The 21,175-nt window shown below is 38.6% G+C and overlaps 1 protein-coding gene across 1 annotated transcript in view; it reads left to right on the forward strand.

Annotated features, from left to right (window-relative positions):
* The window catches only part of LOC126457155 (dynein regulatory complex protein 1), a 361,903-nt gene that overhangs the window by 136,847 nt on the left and 203,881 nt on the right, over positions 1-21,175 (forward strand). The window contains exons 5-6 of the mRNA XM_050093233.1: positions 438-647; positions 18,380-18,519. Coding sequence (XP_049949190.1) covers positions 438-647; positions 18,380-18,519 — 350 coding nt within the window. The remainder of the gene's footprint in view (positions 1-437; positions 648-18,379; positions 18,520-21,175) is intronic.

The following is a 21,175-nucleotide window of genomic DNA, read 5'->3' on the forward strand; positions in this document are numbered from 1 at the left end:
TAGGAACAAACTTGACTTGGTATTATTCCTCTGTAACCATAAGAAAACTTGGAAGTACTTTGTAAACAAATGTTATCAGAGAACAACCAGAAAAATCAAAGATTTTGTATTAGAACTGAATCCTTATGAAAGTGATGTATTTTTAGTAGAGATCAAGAAAATGGTAACATGTTTTTGTACTTCTAGTATTTGGATGTGAGACCTCAGTTAACAGTAATATAATGTATAGTTATTTTAATGTTGTAAATATGTTATAAATATCAAGGTCAGTAATACACTGACTCGCATAATGTCACCACTATTGATTATTTATTGTATATGTAACATTGTTGCCACTACTTTTAATAACTCAGATGACCTCTAAGGTTACTACAATAATTGAAATCTGTTCCTTTCAGTTCATGTTGTTGATTGTATTTACTCATGTTACTTCACAGCAAGCCATTGAAATTGAAAGGAAACAGCTACTTGATACTAATAAGAAGAGGTGGGATCCATTGTACAGTGAACGTGAAACAGAAGAAATAGAAAACATGGAAAAGAAATTTCAACAAGTTGCTGAATTCGAAGAGGAAATGAGAAAAATTGATCTTGAACATGAAGAAAATTATAGAGAGTCAAAGATAAAACTAGAAACAGACATACAGGTAATAAATATTGCATTTTTATTAGGGCCTATGTTTATTTTTTGTACCACATTTCAAATTTGTTTGAATTTTAGGATGAAAATTCCCAGGATGGAAGTCAAGTAAATTTCTACAAAAGAATGGGAATTTTTACCAAACTGAGGCAGTATGGTTTGCATTAGTCTTGCAAAACTATGGTCAAAAGTTTGAAATGAATGCAGTGCGCAGTGATCAGGGTGATTTTGCATGTGGAAGGCAGAAGAAAACGAATATTTTCCAAAAGGAAGATACACTGGAGGAACCTATAAAATTACAACGAAACAATATTTGACTGAAATTTAGCCTCAGGATGTACTGCCAATACAGTCATACAAAATACAAAAAACTGTCCTAACTTTCCAAACAAATAGTTTCTTCCTTAGGGATAGCAGGCCACTCAGACTCACCTGCTGTGAGAATGAGTCACATTGTGCTATGATGAAAAATTTTCATTGAAATGATTGATTGGTCATGTAATTGATGGAGGTCATGCAAAATTTGTGCTGTCGAAAAATATGTATTTGTGTATTAATAAGCTGCAACACGGTTGCAGAAGAACAGAGGATGAACTGCATTCCAGCTGGACAGTTATTAATGAATGCACATAGAATTTCAGGAAGCCATATGATGAATGGTAGCAATATGATTGCTGCTGTAGGTATCTCAGCTGAAAAAGTCAATGGTAGCAATATGATTGATGCTGTAGTCATCTCAGCTGAAAAAGTCAACAACATCCAGCACAAATAACTGCCCCTGAAAAAGATATGTTTTAGGATTACCGGATTTTGATACAAAACTAATGCAAAATATGGCAGTTTTTATATCCAATTTTCAAGAATTTCTAGCCGATTTGTAACTGTGAATGGGACTCTGATTCAACATTACACTACAAGGATCAAGTAAGTTCATTTTTTCCATTCATTCACTCGAAAAATCCCATAATGAAGGAGATCCTTCAGGAATATGGAATGAGTGAAGTTACACATTAACAGACAGAAGCAGCCATTGCATGATACTCCTGTAAAGTATACTAACAAACAGTTACAAGTAATAGTAATCTTGTCACATAGTGAATTACAGGAATTATATAATTTTTTAATTAATGCATTATAAACCAGGATTATACACAAACTAGTAGAAAAAGTAGGGAAAAATCCACTTCTTTTCCTCTTACACTACTCAGCTGTTTCTTTCTTTCTTCCTTTTTTTTCTTTTTATATCTGTAACTACATACTAAGCATTTATACAGCTTCAGTGGAAAAGTTGAAACTTGTTTAATATGAATACTGGTATTAACTACATCTTACAGTTGAAATATCACAATAAATTATGAAATTATGGAAGGAATAAGACAGTAACAGTGGAGAAAGTGTGATGAGGGTTCACTAAAGAAGGCATGAATTCTTGTATGGGAAGATGATAGAGACTGTGTTGTTGGTATTATCATTGTATAATTTAAATACACACAGCAAAAATTTGCATCACCTCAGCTCTGAGAGTTCCGGAACCTGCACAGAAAACTGGAATAGAGATGAACATAAACATCATTGCTGCCCTTTTTATTGCTCATGAAAACCACACTTTGCATGTTGTACCGCCATACAGTGAGATCTTCAGAGGTGGTGGTCCAGATTGCTGTACACACCAGTACCCAGTCGCACATCCTTGTGCATTGATGCATGCCTGTATTCATCATGGCATACTATCTACAAGTTCATCAAAGCACTGCTGTTCCAGATTGTCCCACTCCTCAACAGTGATGATCCCTCAAAGTGGTTGGTGGGTTTCTTTTCAATCTATCCCAGGCATGTGCTATAGGGTTCATGTCTGGAGAACATGCTGGCCACTCTAGTCGAGCAATATCATTATCCTGAAGGAATTCATTCAATAGATGTGCACAGTGGACGTGCAAATTGTCATCCATAAAGACGATTGCCTCACCAATATGCTGCTGGTATGGTTGCACTATCGGTCGGAGAACGACATTCATGTATCATTCAGTTATTACAGTGCCTTCTGTGACCACCAGTAACATACATCGGCATCATGTAATACCACCCCAAAATAGCAGGGAACCTCCACCTTGTTGCGCAATGTGTCTAAGGCATTCAGCCTGACCGGGTTGCCTCCAAACACATCTCCAACGATTGTCTGGTTGAAGGCATATGTGACACTCAACAGTGAAGAGAACCTGATGCCAATCCTGAGCGGTCCATTTGGCATGCTGTTGAGTCCATCTGTTCCATGCTGCATGGGTTGGTGGTTGTAAAGATGGGCCTCGCCATGGACGTTGTGAGTGAAGTTGCGCCTCATGCAGCCTATTGCACACGGTTTCAGTCGTAACACAATGTCCAGTGGCTGCACGAAAAGCATTATTCAACATGGTGGCACTGCTGTCAAGGTTCCTAGCCTGAATGCATAGGTAGTGGTCATCCACTGCCCTTGGGCGGCCTGAGAAAGGCCTGTCATCGACAGTTCCTGTCTCTCTGTATCTCCTCCATGTCTGAACAACATCACTTTGGTTCACTCCGAGATGCCTGGACACTTTCCTTGTTGAGAGTCCTTCCTGGCACAAAGTAACAATGTGGATTCAATCAGACCACAGCATTGGCTGTCTAGGCATGGTTAAACTACAGACAACGCGAACCATGTATTTTCTTCCTGGTGGAATGACTGGAACCGATCGGATGTTGGACCCCCTTCATCTAATAAGTGCTGCTCATGCATGGTTGTTTACATCTTTTGGTGGGTTTAGTGACTTTTCTGAACAGTCAAAGGGACTCTGTCTGTGATACAATATTGACAGTTAACACCTATCTTCAGGAGTTCTTTGAACCAGGGTGATGTAAAACTTTTTTGGTGTGTGTATATTATGTGTATATTACTTGGTAAAATGTAGAGCTATGACTTGGCACTAATGTAAAATATTTTTAGACCATTTAAAATGGGAATTGGTTGAAATATAAGCAAGCTCAGTGCACAAGAAGGTGTTATTTCAGAAGGACAATCGTCCATCCGTTCAGTGGCTGTAATGGTGAAAATGCATGTGTAGGGATTTTAATTGGTTTCTCAGTCATCTAATTCTTCAGGTAAAGCTCCCTATTTCTTCGTATTGGCTGTATTTTAAATCTTGCAGGATGGGAAAACAAGGCATTGTCTCCTTAGTTGAGTATTTAGCAGAATGTGACAAAATCTGCTCTCCTGCCAGGGTAAAAAAAAACTGGAAAATGCTGTGCTGAGGCTGTACATTGCCTAACAAAGAAAGTGAAGCACCCATAAAGGGAGCAGGAAATACACTCCTGGAAATTGAAATAAGAACACCGTGAATTCATTGTCCCAGGAAGGGGAAACTTTATTGACACATTCCTGGGGTCAGATACATCATATGATCACACTGACAGAACCACAGGCACATAGACACAGGCAACAGAGCATGCACAATGTCGGCACTAGTACAGTGTTTATCCACCTTTTGCAGCAATGCAGGCTGCTATTCTCCCATGGAGATGATCGTAGAGATGCTGGATGTAGTCCTGCGGAATGGCTTGCCATGCCATTTCCACCTGGCGCCTCAGTTGGACCAGCGTTCGTGCTGGACGTGCAGACCGCGTGAGACGACGCTTCATCCAGTCCCAAACATGCTCAATGGGGGACAGATCCGGAGATCTTGCTGGCCAGGGTAGTTGACTTACACCTTCTAGAGCACGTTGGGTGGCACGGGATACATGCGGACGTGCATTGTCCTGTTGGAACAGCAAGTTCCCTTGCCGGTCTAGGAATGGTAGAACGATGGGTTCGATGACGGTTTGGATGTACCGTGCACTATTCAGTGTCCCCTCGACGATCACCAGTAGTGTACGGCCAGTGTAGGAGATCGCTCCCCACACCATGATGCCGGGTGTTGGCCCTGTGTGCCTCGGTCGTATGCAGTCCTGATTGTGGCGCTCACCTGCACGGCGCCAAACAAGCATACGACCATCATTGGCACCAAGGCAGATGCGACTCTCATCGCTGAAGACGACACGTCTCCATTCGTCCCTCCATTCACGCCTGTCGCGACACCACTAGAGGCAGGCTGCACGATGTTGGGGCGTGAGCGGAAGACGGCCTAACGGTGTGCGGGACCGTAGCCCAGCTCCCATGGAGACAGTTGCGAATGGTCCTCGCCGATACGCCAGGAGCAACAGTGTCCCTAATTTGTTGGGAAGTGGCGGTGCGGTCCTCTACAGCACTGCGTAGGATCCTACGGTCTTGGCGTGCATCCGTGCGTCGCTGCGGTCCGGTCCCAGGTCGACGGGCACGTGCACCTTCCGCCGACCACTGGCGACAACATCGATGTACTGTGGAGACCTCACGCCCCACGTGTTGAGCAATTCGGCGGTACGTCCACCCGTCCTCCCGCATGCCCACTATACGCCCTCGCTCAAAGTCCGTCAACTGCACATACGGTTCACGTCCACGCTGTCGCGGCATGCTACCAGTGTTAAAGACTGCGATGGAGCTCCGTATGCCATGGCAAACTGGCTGACACTGACGGCGGCGGTGCACAAATGCTGCGCAGCTAGCGCCATTCGACGGCCAACACCGCGGTTCCTGGTGTGTCCGCTGTGCCGTGCGTGTGATCATTGCTTGTACAGCCCTCTCACAGTGTCCGGAGCAAGTATGGTGGGTCTGACACACCGGTGTCAATGTGTTCTTTTTTCCATTTCCAGGAGTGTATAATGAAACTTCATGTGTTGAGGATACATGATGAAATTTCAGTGATTACGCAACTGAACCAAATTTATTAAGAATCTGGTACTAAGAGTCTACTTAGATGTATGACATTGCACCTCCTGAGGCCTGGATGCAAGTTGGGGTAGCTATCATAAAGCCATTGAGTTCTCTTGGGACACAAGCTGGCTCAAAACTGTTGTATCTGGTCCTTGATATCTCAAATATTGGCACTGGGAGAGAGTTGATGTCCCAACTGGTCCCACACATGTTCTCTCAGGGACAGATCGTTGGATCTTGCTGGCCATAGGAGTACCTCAACATGAAGCAGACAGTTCATAGAGGCAAGTGCCATATGTTGATCATTGCGCCGTCTGAGTTTACTCAGTCACTCTAAAATGTGCCTTTCTTAGATACTGAGATATTTGAATGAAAAATTCCTCAATAAGCAACTTTACAAAGTGCTGCGAACTGTATAAAACTTCACTTAAATTAATTATCACGACAAGAATACACACCCCAATGATGGTGATCAAATTCTTTTCATGAAAGCACTGTGGAGTGCAAATAAATGGATAGCTCTGAAAAACAGAGACCATTATCATTTAAATATACCACTGCCAGAAAAATGAAAATGGGGCCGCATCAGGCTAGTGAGTGTGGTGGGTGACATAATTGTTGAGTGACGCATGACCACTCAGTTGAGAATAGTTCTTACGCAGAAAAATACATAAGATAAAAAAAATGATCAGCAAATTAATCTAAGGGTTTTTTTTCTTCAATTAAAGAATAATTAATGTTTGAACACGAGTAGTGTTTGGCTGTCTCAGCATCGAACAATCCGCTTCCAACTTTCATTGTCGGCCATGGAAATTCATAAAAGTACAATGTACCTTACATTTGTGATGAAGGAAATGGGGAACATATTTGGTTCTGATGTAATTAAACATGTCAGTTATTGGCAGCAAATAGTAATGTGTATACTTACATCCGATTTCTCCAAGCTTACACAGGAAAAAAGTGCAAAAGCTTTTATAAGACAATTGAAATTATATACTTTGATTTGTCATAAACAACATAGAGTAGAAATTCTACATGTTGCCAGAAGCTTGATCATGAAGAAAAAAATTACTCTTTGGTTTTTAAATTTTTCTCACCCACCGAGTGGTTTACGTAGTACTTAAAATGTAAAGCTTCATCTCGCAGCCATGACCTGAAGTCATACCAAATTGTTTCCCCACCAGGAGTAACACTGTTATGTCTCTCCAAGACATTAAAAGATAGGGACCTCTCCCCATGTTGCCACCATACTCACTGATGATGGTTATAATGATGGTGACAGTGCAGAACTGGAGTTCATTGCTGAACACAGTGCAATGCCATTCTTCAGCAACCCATGCTTCCCTGTCACAGCACCTTCCAAACACAGCTGTTTGTGTTGTATCAGCCTTTGTTTTTTATGGTAATTCCCTACTTTGGCTGCTGATAGTCTCAGACCAATGCTGGAGGATGACACAGAATGTTGTAGGAGCCCATTACTTGTTCTTGGATGGCAGTGACAGATGTGAAGGCGCTATGAAGTGCTTTGTACATAATAGACTGATCCTCCCTTGTGGCACTCAGAACTGTTAGACCAGAACCGTGACGACAAGTATGCCTGCCCTCGCGTTCTTATACAGTCCAACTTTAGGTCACTTTCACTTCAAAATGTCCCAGATATCTGGATATTGCACAATTCAAGCAGCCAGCCAAATGGAAACAGGCAATGGTTTTCAGTAGCACATCCCATGATATGCCATGTGAAGTTATGAAATGTGTAGGATCCAGTTTTAAGTCAGAGGCTACAGAAGTTTTTGAATACCTACAAGCACTAGTACATTGATTTTCAAATACAGTTTGGAATACGCTCCTACTGTTTTACACTTGAATAAATGCTATACATTGCAAGCTCTTGGTTATTGACCTTCTGCAGTAGTTTTACGTGTTAATAAACTTTTAAATTTCATGATTGGAGGTAAATGATCTTCTAATAAAACACACTCATGACTCACATATTTGAATAGAAATGTACCTTTCTGATTAAATGAATCAAACTTTCTTTCATTTGCAAATTAATTGTTGCTATCCTGAGATCATATGTTCATAAATCACTTTTCTAGAGAACATACTAAACAGTTAAATCAGTCAGAAAATTGGAATCTTATATTGCAATATCTCTTGTGGATTACAGCAATGTTTTTTCTGAAAATGACTTATTTATCTTCATGTTCAATGGTATCAGTAAAACATGTCCCAGATTTATTTTTACTTCCTTATCGCAATGTATCATCACACTGTAACATATGTTTGTGTTAAAAAATGAGCATCATAATTGCTCAAATTGTGAGATACATTGGATATTTATAATTAGGTCTATAGTTAAATTGCAGTTAGCTTCTGCGACTCCTCTAAATGCATCAGTAAAATGACAGTGATACCTATGTTTTATTTCAGCTTCCTGAAACTCTTCATGCCATGTATGAAAAAGCTTTGCTGGATGAATTTCTAGTTCTTTTTTGCAACTTATGTTCACCTTCTTTTGCAGAAGTGTTCATTCGCAGTCTTAGCAACAAAATAGAACAGACTGAACCATTTCATCCAAACACTACCACCATTTAATTTAAAATCTGAATATTCATCATTGTAGCTACAATGCTGAACACTGAAAGGTATATGTACATGTACCTGATCAGAATATGAACCATAGTTTGAACTATGACTGTATGTGACAACTTGTTCCAGCATCTGTCGGTATCTGTATAAATTATGAAAGACACCTTTTGCTTGTTCCTTAAGATGATAAATCTTACTTAATCATTCTTTGTACTAGACATTATACTATTTACTGGTCTGAACTGTCAACAGTCAGTTAGCTGTTCAGCCAACTTCTCTTTTTAATGAAAATAACAATGACAGCATTCAAATACTACAACAACATTTTTATGATGAACAGTGAGCTAAACTGCACTAACTTTGAAAAGTCTTTTATGTTATAGAAGTGATAGATACCTAATTTATAAATCTGTAGCATTAACTGATTTACATGCTCTTCATGTTCATATTTTGTGATATATAATGGAACAACCATAACATCTTTTTTATTTTTCTTTCCCTTCTACTTCTTCAGTTTCCACTTTTCCTCTCCTCCTCTTTTTTCCTTCCTCCCTTACAACTAGCTACTCATAATCAGAAGACTGGATACAGTGGCGCATTAATAGAGAGAGACATTCATTTTGCTTTTTGAATCTACACATGTTTGTTTGCTGGGTGCAAACCAGTCAGAATTGCCCATTTGAAACAAGCTTTATCTCTTGACTGAACAGTGACCACGGTATGTTTATTTTCAATAACTTTGAGTGGCCTTCTCTACAGCCCTGCATGACCCCTTTGTTTGTGTTGACACTGACACATAGCTTTTTTTTTTTGTTTTTAATGCCCAACTTAAAGCCCTTCCTTGAAAGCTCCTTAGTTTCTTTAAAAGTCTGTCTCTCATGGTTGTTCAACACCACTAACAGTTAATTTCTGAATGGAATAAATTTATGTGTTTATATTTATGTTTTTTTTTCTTTGCAAACAAGTGAAAATTTGTTTTAAGTGTCTGATCAATTTTCCTCAATCTTTCTGAAAAAATCAGCAAACAGGCATTCACGAAGAGTCTAAGGTCATTGAACTCTATCTGATTGTCTACATTTTGGGTCTTAGTGTAAGAACAGAAAGAAAGCTGGTAGTAAGCATGCTGCCTCACTGTGCTGTCCAGTGCTGCTGCATATACCTATGGCTGCATGCAGATAATGCTGGTTAACCCAATAGTCAAAGTGCAGCAGTTGCATTTTGAGTAGAACATCATGAATGGTTTGTTAGCTTTACAGTCTTTCTCACACAATTTTACAGAAACTATTCTTAAAAAAATGATTTTTACATTACATATGTCTTTATAGGTCAGCTTCAAAGTGAAATGCCTATCGGCTCAATAATGATCACATTTCTTGTGATAAGTATGATACTGCACAAAATTTGAAAAAGTTTGCAATGAAAAATATAAGCAGGTATGATTTTACCTTTGGCACATATTATATCACATGTTGCTGCATTTGAAATTTAGGTAACAAATTAAATTTTCCCTTATACTTGGGAGGAGTTCTCTATCTTTCTCGAACCTCAAGACAATGGATTTTGCGTATTGCATTTACTTCTGACTGCATATGGATGAGAAAGAAATCTCCCATATTTCCTAAACTGGTCAAGATAACAAAATGAGCCTATGGCAAATGATAGCATGAAAAAAGAATTTTGCCAAATGGTTAACGTATATACCTCTATTATCTACAGCAGTGTAGTAAAATATGTAGTTTTTATTTTTTCAATACAGAACCATAATTTTTTAAGAGTCAGCGACAGATAATGAAAAGAGAATTTTCTAGTATGCTACCACAAACATAACAATGATGTTTTCTGTAAGCTATTGACCTCTCTGGTCACCAATTGTATGTTTAATAAGACAGTGTGTTTGAGGTTTCTGTTGCAATAGTTACTGCAAGGTGAGTCTGTGAAACGTATGCTGTGTATTGACAAAAGAACACAATTTAACATGGCATCTAGATAAATGTATCTGTTACTCAAAACTCATCACATGTGACATTTCTCTGAAGAAAAACATGTAACAGTTGAGATGAAAATAAATCACTGATTCTGTTGCAATTTCAAGGGATCCTCTATCGCGGTGTATCTTTAATAATGAACAGCTGGCACTGAAACTTGTCATAGGATTTATTTCTGGCCCTTCAGTTATTTCTGATATATAAAAAAATACAGTAAGCAGTGTACTAACCTTCCTTTCCTATCCCCGTACAGAGTGGTGGAGTGAATCTTCTTACTACAAATATCTTTTAATTCATCAGTGACATTGACTTTGATGAATAGTTGGCAAGCTTCTGCAAGTCATCATTGTGTTCACAGCTTTGGAGTTACAGAAGAGTTTTATTGGGTTAGACTACTCTACAGGAAAAATTCAGCATTGTTCTATTAGAAACAACAAATTTGATGCCTGTTTATCTGTTGGTAATAAGGTTGTGAAAGCATTACTGTTGAAGACTCTTAAAAAACTGCAGTACTGGTGTGAAAAAAAAAAAAAAATAAATTAAAACTGTAGCTTCTGTTATATTGCCATAGATAAGAATGTTCTGTATGTTAAGCATTTGACAAAATACTCTCCTCCTTGTGTGCTATCATCTGCCAAAATCTTGTTTCAGTATCTTGACTAGATTAGGAGATATGAGGGATATTCTGAATATTTCATTGTCATGCACATGCTATCAGAAGTGAACATGCTACAAGAGATTGATTTTCTCAAGACTGGAGACAGATAGAGACCTCCTCCCAAGTCTAAACAAAAGTTCATATGGTAGATAAATTTCATATGCAGCATTGTATGGTATAGTATGGACCAAACACAACATCATAGCAACCCTATTTTTCATTGCAAACTTTTCTAATTTTGCACCACGTGTTACTTACATGCGAATATCACAATAAGTATAGCCATTAGTGAGATGGTGCTCACTTCACAATGAAGTTGCCCAATCAGTAACATAAAAATTAAATTTTTGTACCAAATAGTTTCTGTAAAATAGTTTGAGGAAGATTACAAGGCATGCACATTGATTCTGTCAGTGCAGCTCACCACCAATCTGTGCGCCGAAAGGGGGCAAACAAGTGTCTCATTCATACTGGCTCACCAGCAAGCATGGGATTATACCAGCTGGTGCGCACACTTGGTTGTCATTGTGTGTTGCCACGTTAGATAAGAAGGGGATATTCTCTGTGCTGGTTCAAGCCTACTCGCACCAAACCCTGCTATGCAGGCAACCCACTTCCTTTTTGTACTACCCTTAAAAGCAGAATCACCAGAAACATGGACCATATTAGTGGTTTCATGCTGTTCCTGTCTTAATATAAGCCTCTTCTGAGATGTTTCAGAGCTGGCCGCTGTAGCCGAGTGGTTCTAGGCGTTTTAGTCCGGAACCATGCTGTTGCTATGGTCGCAGGTTCGAATCCTGCCTCGGGCATGGGTGTGTGTGATGTCCTTATGTTAGTTAGGTTTAAAAAAAAGAAGAAGATATAGAACCAAATTGCAAGTATCTTTGTGCCCACATTAAATGTTCATATGTGCTAGACCTATGCCAATCTTTGCAAATAGCCTCACTTAATTAGTCTTCCCACAAAGAGATTTATTGCTTCCATAAGTCATAGTTTCTGTTTTTGTTGAGATCTCAGTGGCTAAAAATTTCGTCTTTTATCTTCTATCAAATTTTACTTTTGTGAATTGTTCTTCTCCTTCCTATTCACCATCAAATCTGTGCCCATCTTTTATCGTTTAGTTACTTTTGAATAAACTTATGTGGAAAGTCCTATCATATAACCTACTGTTCCATATTTAGACAGATCACCTACATATTTATTGCACATTGCTTTATAGACTTACAGCTTACTAATTTTCCTACATCTTCACTTTCTGGCAGTCAGATTCATTTGTAATATTATCTCCCATTTATCCTGTATATCCCCATTGCATATTGTTGAGCCTACCTTTATTAACACCAGCATTGTAATTACAAATGATATCCTAATCTGGATGTTGTTACAACTTATGACCCTGACTCCCATTGTTGAAATTCTTCATATCCTCCTCACTCCCATCATTGTCAGTTTCCTCTTCCAACTCCCTCTGTATTCGCCATTACTTGAAACACCGTCACCATTATTCTCCTCATCATTATCTACTTCCCCTAACATGATTTATTCTTAAGAAATGGCTGTTAAAATTCATAGTAATAAATTGGACATTATCACAGAAAAGGTCTTGAACTAGACATAAAAAAAGATTTCCCAACCAACCAACATATTTGAGTCCATATAACATCTTTCTGATTCCAACATCTACATCTACCCCCCACCCCCTCCCCTCCCAAAAAAGGCTTAGAGGTAAGTAATTTTTGTTGAATGTGAACTGTAAACCAATACTGTACTATGTTGGAAGTAAATTTATTTTTTGAAGTAATTAAAAGAAATGAATCCTGCCAGAACAAATGAGTTACAGTCAGCAATGATTATGTTTATAAATATTTTTGTTTCTGTAAAAGGTATTGTGTCTATTTTCTAACAATGTATGAATCTACTGTTATGTTAGCCACACAAGCATATTACTAATATGTTCATGATAAATGTGTTGGCACAGACCATAATGTACTAAATATATACACAGTTCTTGAAGAGGGGCAGCAGCCTGTTCAGTAGTTGCAGGGGCAACGACGAGGACAATTGGCTGATCTGGCCTTGTAACATGAACCAAAATGGCCTTACTGTGCTGATACTGTGAGTGGCTGAAAGAAAGGGGAAACAAAGCTGTAATTTTTCCCAAGGGCATGCATCTTTACAGTATGGGTAAGTGATGAAGGCACCCCCTTGGGTTAAATATTGTGGAGGTAAAATAGTCCCCCTTCAGATCTCCTGGTGGGAGCTACTGTGAAGGATGTCATTATCAGGAGAAATAAAACTGGCATTCTATGGATCGGATAGTGGAATGTCAGATACCTTAAATGGGAAGGTAGATTAGAAAATTTAAAAAGGGAAATGGATAGGTTAAAGTTAGATGTAGTGGTAATTAGTGAAGTTCAGTGGCAGGAGGAACAAGACTTCTGGTCAGGTGAATACAGAGATATAAATACAAAATCAAATAATGGTAATGCAGGAGTGGGTTTAATAATGATTAAAAAATTAGGAACATGGATAAGCAACTATGAACAGCATAGTGAATGCATTACTGTAGCCAAGATAGACATGAAGCCCAGGCCTACCACAGTAGTACAAGTTTATATGCCAGCTAGCTCTGCAGATGATGAAGAGATTGAATAAATGTATGATGTGATAAAGAAATTATTAAGATAGTTAAGGAAGATGAAAATTTAGTAGTCATGGCAGATTGGAATGTGATTGTATTAAAAGGAAGAGAAGGAAAAATAGTAGGTGGATATGGACTGGGGATAAGGAATGAAAGGGGGAGCTGCCTGGTAGAATTTTGCACAGAGCATAACTTAATCATAGCCAATGCTTGGTTTAAGAATCATGAAAGAAGGTCATATACATGGAAGAGACCTGGAGACACTGGAAGGTATCAGATAGATTATATAATGGTAAGACAGAGATTTAGGAACCAGCTTTTAAATTTTAAGACATTTCCAGGGGCAGATGTGGACTCTGACCACAATATATTGGTTTTGAACTGTAGATTAAAAATGAAGAAACTGCAAAAAGGTGGAATTTAAGGAGATGGGACCTGGATAAACTGAAAGAACCAGAGGTTGTAGAGAGTTTCAGGGAAAGTATTAGGGAACAATTGACAGGAGCAGGGGAAAGAAATACAGTAGAAGAATAATGCTTAGCTTTGAGAGATGAAATTGTGAAGGCAGCAGATGACCAAGTAGATAAAAAGATGAGGGCTAGTAGAAATCTTTGGGTACCGTCAAACAGGGTGATTTCAGACACCGGGGCGAATTTGGACAGTATGGCTTAATTGCTCTTTGCCACTGCATAGAAACAATGGATTACTTATTTTAGCATCTGTGCGCCAGTTATTTTAAGTACAAGATTGCATTTATTGCTTTCCACAACTTTTATTTTGGGTCAATTGTTTACTTAGGTGAATAACTGACGAACAGTCTCAGTGTTAAAAGTCCATGCATTATTGTAAAGTTGAAACTTCTATTGTTGTGCCAAGTGGGAAGTTATTGTAACAGTATTTGTCGATGCACTCAGTAGCTAACAGCATTGAGACAATTTCTGTACAAGTTTGTCGAGTTTCTTGTGCAAGGTTATAAAATAACGACAGTTTTTGTAAAACTGTGTGGGGTGATTTCGGACAATGCCAAGAATTTATAAGAGCAGGAGAGGTGCTACAGTACTGTGTAATTATGACCCAGAACTTTTAGATAAAGCTGTTCATGATATTCAGAGTAGTAAATTATCATACAGAAAAGCATGTGATTTGTATGGTACACCTAAATCAACCCTACAAAATAAAGTGCAGGAAGCACCAAAAAAAAAAAAAAAAAAAAATGGGAGGAGAGCAAATGCTAAATAAAGAAGAAGAAGAAATGTTGAAGCAAGGTATCTTGAAGGCTACACATTGGGGATTTCCCTTCACTAAATTGGATATTAGATATTTAGTTAAAGGCTACCTTGATAAATCTGGCCGAAAAGAGAAGAAATTTCTCAATAATTTGCCAGGAGAAGAATGGGTGCATTTATTCCTCAAACTACAGTCAGAAGATCTTTCCATTCGCTTACACAAAATATTAAACAAGCTCATGCAGAAGTGATCAAAGAGACTGTTAAGATGTTTTTCTCCAATATCAAGGCAAAACTGGAAAATCTCCCACCTAGCAACATGATCAATGTGTAAAATGTCATTAAAATCAAATAAAAAACATTCAGAATTTTAAAAAAAGGCAGTAATCCTCCGAATTTGCCCTCTATATATTGTAACTTTGGACAGAGATTTAAAAAACCATGTGTCCGAAATCACCCCAATCCATGGGGTGACTTCGGACACTTTATTTAACTGCCTCAGATAAATGTACCTACACATACACTTTCTGGTTCTGGGATATTTTAACCGTTACACATATACCCTACCTCTTCCATAACAATCAATTTAATCTAACAATATGTATGAAAGCTACAATCAAAATAAAGACAAAACTGTCCGAAATCACCCCATTTGACAGTAACAGAAGAGATATTGAATTTAACTGATGAAAGAAGAAAATATAAAAATGCAGTAAATGAGGCAGGCTAAAAGGTATACAAATGACTAAAAAATGAGATCGATAGGAAGTGAGAAATGGCTAAGCAGGAATTGCTGGAGGACAAATGTAAGGATGTAGAGGCATATATCACTAGGGGTAAGATAGATACTGCCTACAGAAAAATTAAAGAGACATTTGGAGAAAAGAGAACCAGGAGAATATCAAGAGCTCATGTGTAAAACCAGTTCTCAGCAAAGAAGGGCAAGCATAAAAGTGAAAGGAGTATATATAGGGTCTATACAAAGGTGATGTACTGCAGGACAATATTATGGAAATCGACGAGGACATAGATGAAGATGAAATGGGAGATATGATACTGCATGAAAAGTTTGACAGAGCACTGAAAGACCTAAGATGAAACAAGGCCCCAAGAATAGACAACAGCCCATTAGAACTACTGATAGCCTTTGGAGAGCCAGCCATGACAAAACTCTACCATCTGGTGAGCAAGGTGTATGAGACAGGTGAAATACCCTCTGACTTCAAGAAGAATATAATAATTCCAATCCCAAAGAAAGCAGGTATTGACAGGTGTGAAAATTACTGAACTATCAGTTTAACAAGTCACGGTTGAAAAGTAATAACACAAATTCTTTACAGACGAATAGAAAAATTGCTAGAAGCCAACCTCGGGAGAGGCCAGTGTGGTTTCCATAGAAATGCTGGAACACGGGAGGCAATACTGACACTATGACCTATCCTAGAAGATAAGTTAAGGATTCTGGCAATGTTGACTGGAATACCCTCTTTCAAATTCTGAAGGTGGGAGGGGTAAAATACAGGGAGCAGAAGGCTATTTTCAATTTGTACAGAAACCGGATGGCAGTTATAAGAGTCGAGGGGCATGAAAGGGAAGCAGTGGTTGAGAAGGCAGTGAGACAGGATTGCAGCCTATCCCCGGTGTTACTCAATCTGTATATAGAGCAAGCAGTACAGGAAACAAAACATCCATGGAGAAGAAAGAAAAACTTTCAGGTTTGTCAGAGACAGAAAAGGACCTGGAAGAGCAGTTGAATGGAATGGACAGTGTCTTGAAAGGAGGATATAAGATCAACATCAACGAAAGCAAAATGTGTGTAATGAAATGTAGTTGAATTAAATCAGGTAAAGCTTAGGGCATTAGATTAGTAAATGGGATACTTAAAATAGTAAATAAGTTTTGGTACTTGGAGAGTAAAATAACTGATTATGGTTGAATAGACAGGATATAAAATGTAGACTGGCTACGGCAAGGAAAGCCTTTCAGAAAAAGAGGAGTTTGTTAACATCAAGTATAGATTTGTGTGTCAGGAAGTCTTTTCTGAAAGTATTTTTATGGAGTGTACTTATGTATGGAAGTGAAACATGGACAATAAACAGTTTAGACAAGAAGATAATAGAAGCTACAGAAGAATGCTGAAGATGAGATGGGTAGATCACATAACTAATGATGAGGTACTGAATAGAATTGGGGAGAAGAGGAATTTGTGGAACAACTTGCCTAGAAGGGATCAGTTGGTAGGACACATTGTGAGGCATCAAGGGATCATCAATTTAGTACTGGAGGGAAGCGCAGAGGATAAAAATAGTAGAGGGAGACCAACAGATGAATACAGTATGCAGATTCAGAAGGATGAAGGATGCAGTAGTTATTCGAGATAAAGAGGCTTGCACAGGATAGAGTAGCATGGAGAGCTGCATCGAACCAGTCTCTGGACTGAATACTACAGCAACATATACACAGTGTGCTCCACAACCTTTCTTCAGTTTTATTATTGACACCCGGCGCTGATTTACTAACTGACTTCCAAAGTCATCTTTGCCACCTTCAGAATTACTGATTTATCTTAAAAGGAATGTGGGAGCATATCTCTTCCCATACAGTACTAGCCTTGCCAGAATTATAAACTAACACTACCACTCACACCACAGCATCAAGAATAACAATATATCAATCTCTAAATTCTCAAATGTCCTAATAATCAGTTTGGTGAAATGGTCATATGCTTGTGACCATTCCTACTACTAACTGTGTGCTGTACACTCTTAATCACTGTAAAGAATTCCTTCATCAAAAGGCAGATCCAACTATGGGGTAACCATTGCTAAACTTGTTTTGTGCACCCTCTTGCGTCTATCAACTCCAACTCCAAGATAGTGTGAAGTGTATCACCTAGATACATTTCATCAATAGGGGACTCAGTTGTGTTTTTTGGCATTATAAGCATTGAGCCACCAGTAAGGGTAAATGTGAATGGACAGAAAGTGTAGGTGTGCAACTTACAAACAATACAGTATCCTGTTGCAGAGCTCTTCCTGGCATAACAGCTCTTGCTTCTCCATACAGATAACCTGTGAGGGAACTTGCTCTACATGATATACCTATATTCTTCTAGACAACTGCCCTCATCCTATACAGTTGTGTGGTTGTCCATCTCTACTTCACAGCCCTTCGTCTTTCTCTAATTTATTAATTAGGTTCTTAGTCTCTTATTTCTTTTGTTCTTTCACTCTCCTCTGCATTTGTGGCCTCTCTTACTGTCATTTCATTCTTTTGATTCCTTTTTCTCATGTTTCAGCTTTTTTCTTTTTGTCTGTTGTTTCCTGTCATAATCACACGGCACTGTTTGTTACATATTATGGTGTTTTTTATTATTGTTTTTTAAACCCTTGACTTGCAAGCTCACTGCCATTTCTGACTTATCAAGTTCTTTAATAATATCTGTTGCTATCATTTCACTTCTCTGATCTATATTCTCTCACTTGAACTAGGATCCTAGTATCACACATGACAGTTCTTGAATTACTCCTTGTCCTAGGGTCTCGCCTCTCAATTCAGTCGTAGAAAAACTGGGCTTTTAAAAGTTGAGAGTATTGTGGTCTTTTGTTCATATTTACATCTTCTGCTGCTTGGTAAGTAAAGTTTTTTATGTTTAATTGTTTTTACCATGTTTTGTTGGAAATTATCTATTAAAGATTGTATGTGGTATTGGAGTGGGAAAAAAGTAATACATCAAATATGCGCTAATACAATATATTCCAGGAAAATATTTACTTTGATTTCCGCTATTTCAGTTTTGTTTCAATTTTTTATCTTCTTTTGATAATTTATATCTACAGATATTGCAGCAGGAGTTGGAACAAATTAAAGCCTCATGCTTGCTCAACAGTGAGAAACTTGATTACAACTACCTAATTCTAAAAAAACGAGTAGATGAAAATATCATACTGAAGTGCCAGCAGAAACGTCAGATTAACAAGTAAGAGTGTTTTTGGTACTACTGCTATCAAAATTGTTGGTAATTTTTAGCTTCCATTAGTATTGCACTCCTGTCATTATTTTTTAGGTAGCTCTGTGTGCTATTTCAGTAACGAATGGAATTTTCAATATTGTTGCTATTTTCCTTCCAAGTTTATTTCTTTGTACATTTATTAATTTACTTATAACCAGATCATTATTGGATCATTATATGTTCCTTTGCATAAGAGTTTGTATCAGCATATTTTTGAAATGAATTCATGATTACTTGCAAGTATCAATTGCTTGGTTTATTGGTACAATTTTAGCTGTAAGCCATTTTCAAGTGCTCTAGATGTAAATGGCTTAAGGCTGAAACTGTATATTAGTGCCATTAACCAAGAAATTGATTGGTACAGATAATCATGGAATCATTTCAAGCAACAATAGATTTATGTCCAAAAGAAACTTTGGTTCATCATTTACTGAATAATTGTTATTACTTGATTCTCTGTCTTTTGATAACCAATGTGGTTCAGTCTGCCCTAATCCTGAGGCAGTGAGCTGAACTGTCCATAGTACATATGTGATATGTTGTTCAGAGTTCTGATTTCCTATTCTGGAGTATTGCTGTGCAGTGTGGGATCTGCATCAGGTGGGACTGACAGATGACATTGAAAAAGTTCAAAAAAGTGTGGCTCATTTTGTATTACCACAAAACAGGGGAGATAGTGCCACAGACAGGATACATGAATTGGAGTGGCAATGTTTAAAACAAAGGTGTTTTTCATTGCAACAGGATCTTCTCATGACATTTCAATCACCAGTTTTCTCCTCCAATTGCGAAAACATTCTTTTGGCACCCACCTACATAGGAAGAAATGATCATCTCGATAAAATAAGAGAAACCAGGGCTCGCACAGAAAAATTTAAGTGCTTGTTTTTCCTGTGGACTCTTCAAGAGTAGAACGGTAGCGAGACAGCTTGAAAGTGGTTCATGGAACCCTCTGCCAGGCACTTTATTGTGAATGACAAAGTAATCACATAGATGTAGATGAAGTATCTCTATCGGGATGTCATGCAACTAAGGATTTCTGTAAATCAACTGCAAACATAAGTTTTCTGTTTCTTGGATTTTTCTTCATTCATCCAAGTGCAAAGGTCAGGTCACTCCACATCATAGCATTGTTGATGTTTGTTAGGAAATATAATGAAGGAGATAAGCATGTACTTTGTTGTGAATAATTCCAACCTGGTTAATATCAATTTATTAATTGATGTTAGTCTACTCTAGCTACAGTGTATATTGTATTGAGTATTGAGTGACAGTTGCTAGTAGTTTTTACATACAAAATGGCTCCATATGCTCTTTGAAAGTCATCACAAACCACATGAATTTTAGTGAATTTATTTTTTTGGTTCGACCTATACATCTCAGAATATGTATCAAGGAAGTTCAGAAACCATCTATGCTCCAAGTCTGAAGACAAAGTTTCTTCCCATACTAAACCTTGTGACAAGGTTTCTTGAAAAATCAGTTTGGAAATGTTCCAAAAAAATCTAATGGGTTATAAAATACAGCCATTATCTGGCGACTGCTCCTCTTTGTGACTGTTTGAAGGTGGTGCCATGTAGTACCTTATGAGAGTAATCTAAGAAGATCAAATAATTTTATGTACCAATATCCCAATCTACTAACACACACAAAACAGATGACAATACTGTGAAAAGGATAGAGACAGGCACAATGAAAAGACTGCTATACATTTAAGCTTTTTACCAAAATCCCTTCTTCTAAAAGAGAAAAACACATGTTCACACAGATCACACACACATGACCACTGTCCCTGGCCAGACTATGGACAGCAACTGCACCTGATGGGAACAGCAATCTGGCATAGGATGGCAGGAGGAGGAATCAGGATAGTGGTGTGGCTAGGTGCTGGGCTACTTCAGGTAGCATATGGAGATGTGGTAGTGACAGGGTAGGGCTGCTAGATGCAATCTGGTGTTTTGAGGGGGGGAGGAGGGGGGAGGGGGGAGGGGGGAGAGGGGAGGGGGGGGCAAGGCAATGAAAAAGGAGAGAAGAAAATAAAGGGAAAAAACAAGTAGGTGCATTTGAGAAAATAGAAGGCTTTATAGTGCTGGACTGGGAGTAGGGAAGGGTACAGATACATGGAGGACAGGGATTAGCAAAGGTTGAGGCCAGGGAGTTACAGGAGCACAGGATATATTGCAGGAAGAGTTCCAACCTGTGCAGTTCAGAAAAGTTGATTTCTGGGAGGAAGGTTCTACATAGCACAACCTGTGATGCAATCATCAAAGTGAAACATCATGTTGGGCAGCTGTTCAGCAACTCGGTGGTCCTGCTGACTCTTGACCACAGTTTGTCAGAGGCCATTCATGCGGATAGACAGCTTTTTAGTTGTCCTGCACATGTAGAAAGCAGCACAGTGGATGCATCTAAGCTTTTACATCACATGGCTGCTTTCACAGATAGACCCACGTTTGATGGGATAAGAGATACCTTTGGACTGTCGTAGGTGGCAGTTGGAGGAGTACGGGACAAGTCTTGGATCTAGGACTAATGGAAGGGTATGAGCCATGAGGCAAGGGACTGGCAACAGGGATGGAGTATGGATGGACAAGGATATCGCATCGGTTCAGTGGTCAGTGGA

The sequence above is a fragment of the Schistocerca serialis genome, chromosome 2 (genome assembly GCF_023864345.2).
Source record: "Schistocerca serialis cubense isolate TAMUIC-IGC-003099 chromosome 2, iqSchSeri2.2, whole genome shotgun sequence".
Taxonomy (NCBI): domain Eukaryota; kingdom Metazoa; phylum Arthropoda; class Insecta; order Orthoptera; family Acrididae; genus Schistocerca; species Schistocerca serialis.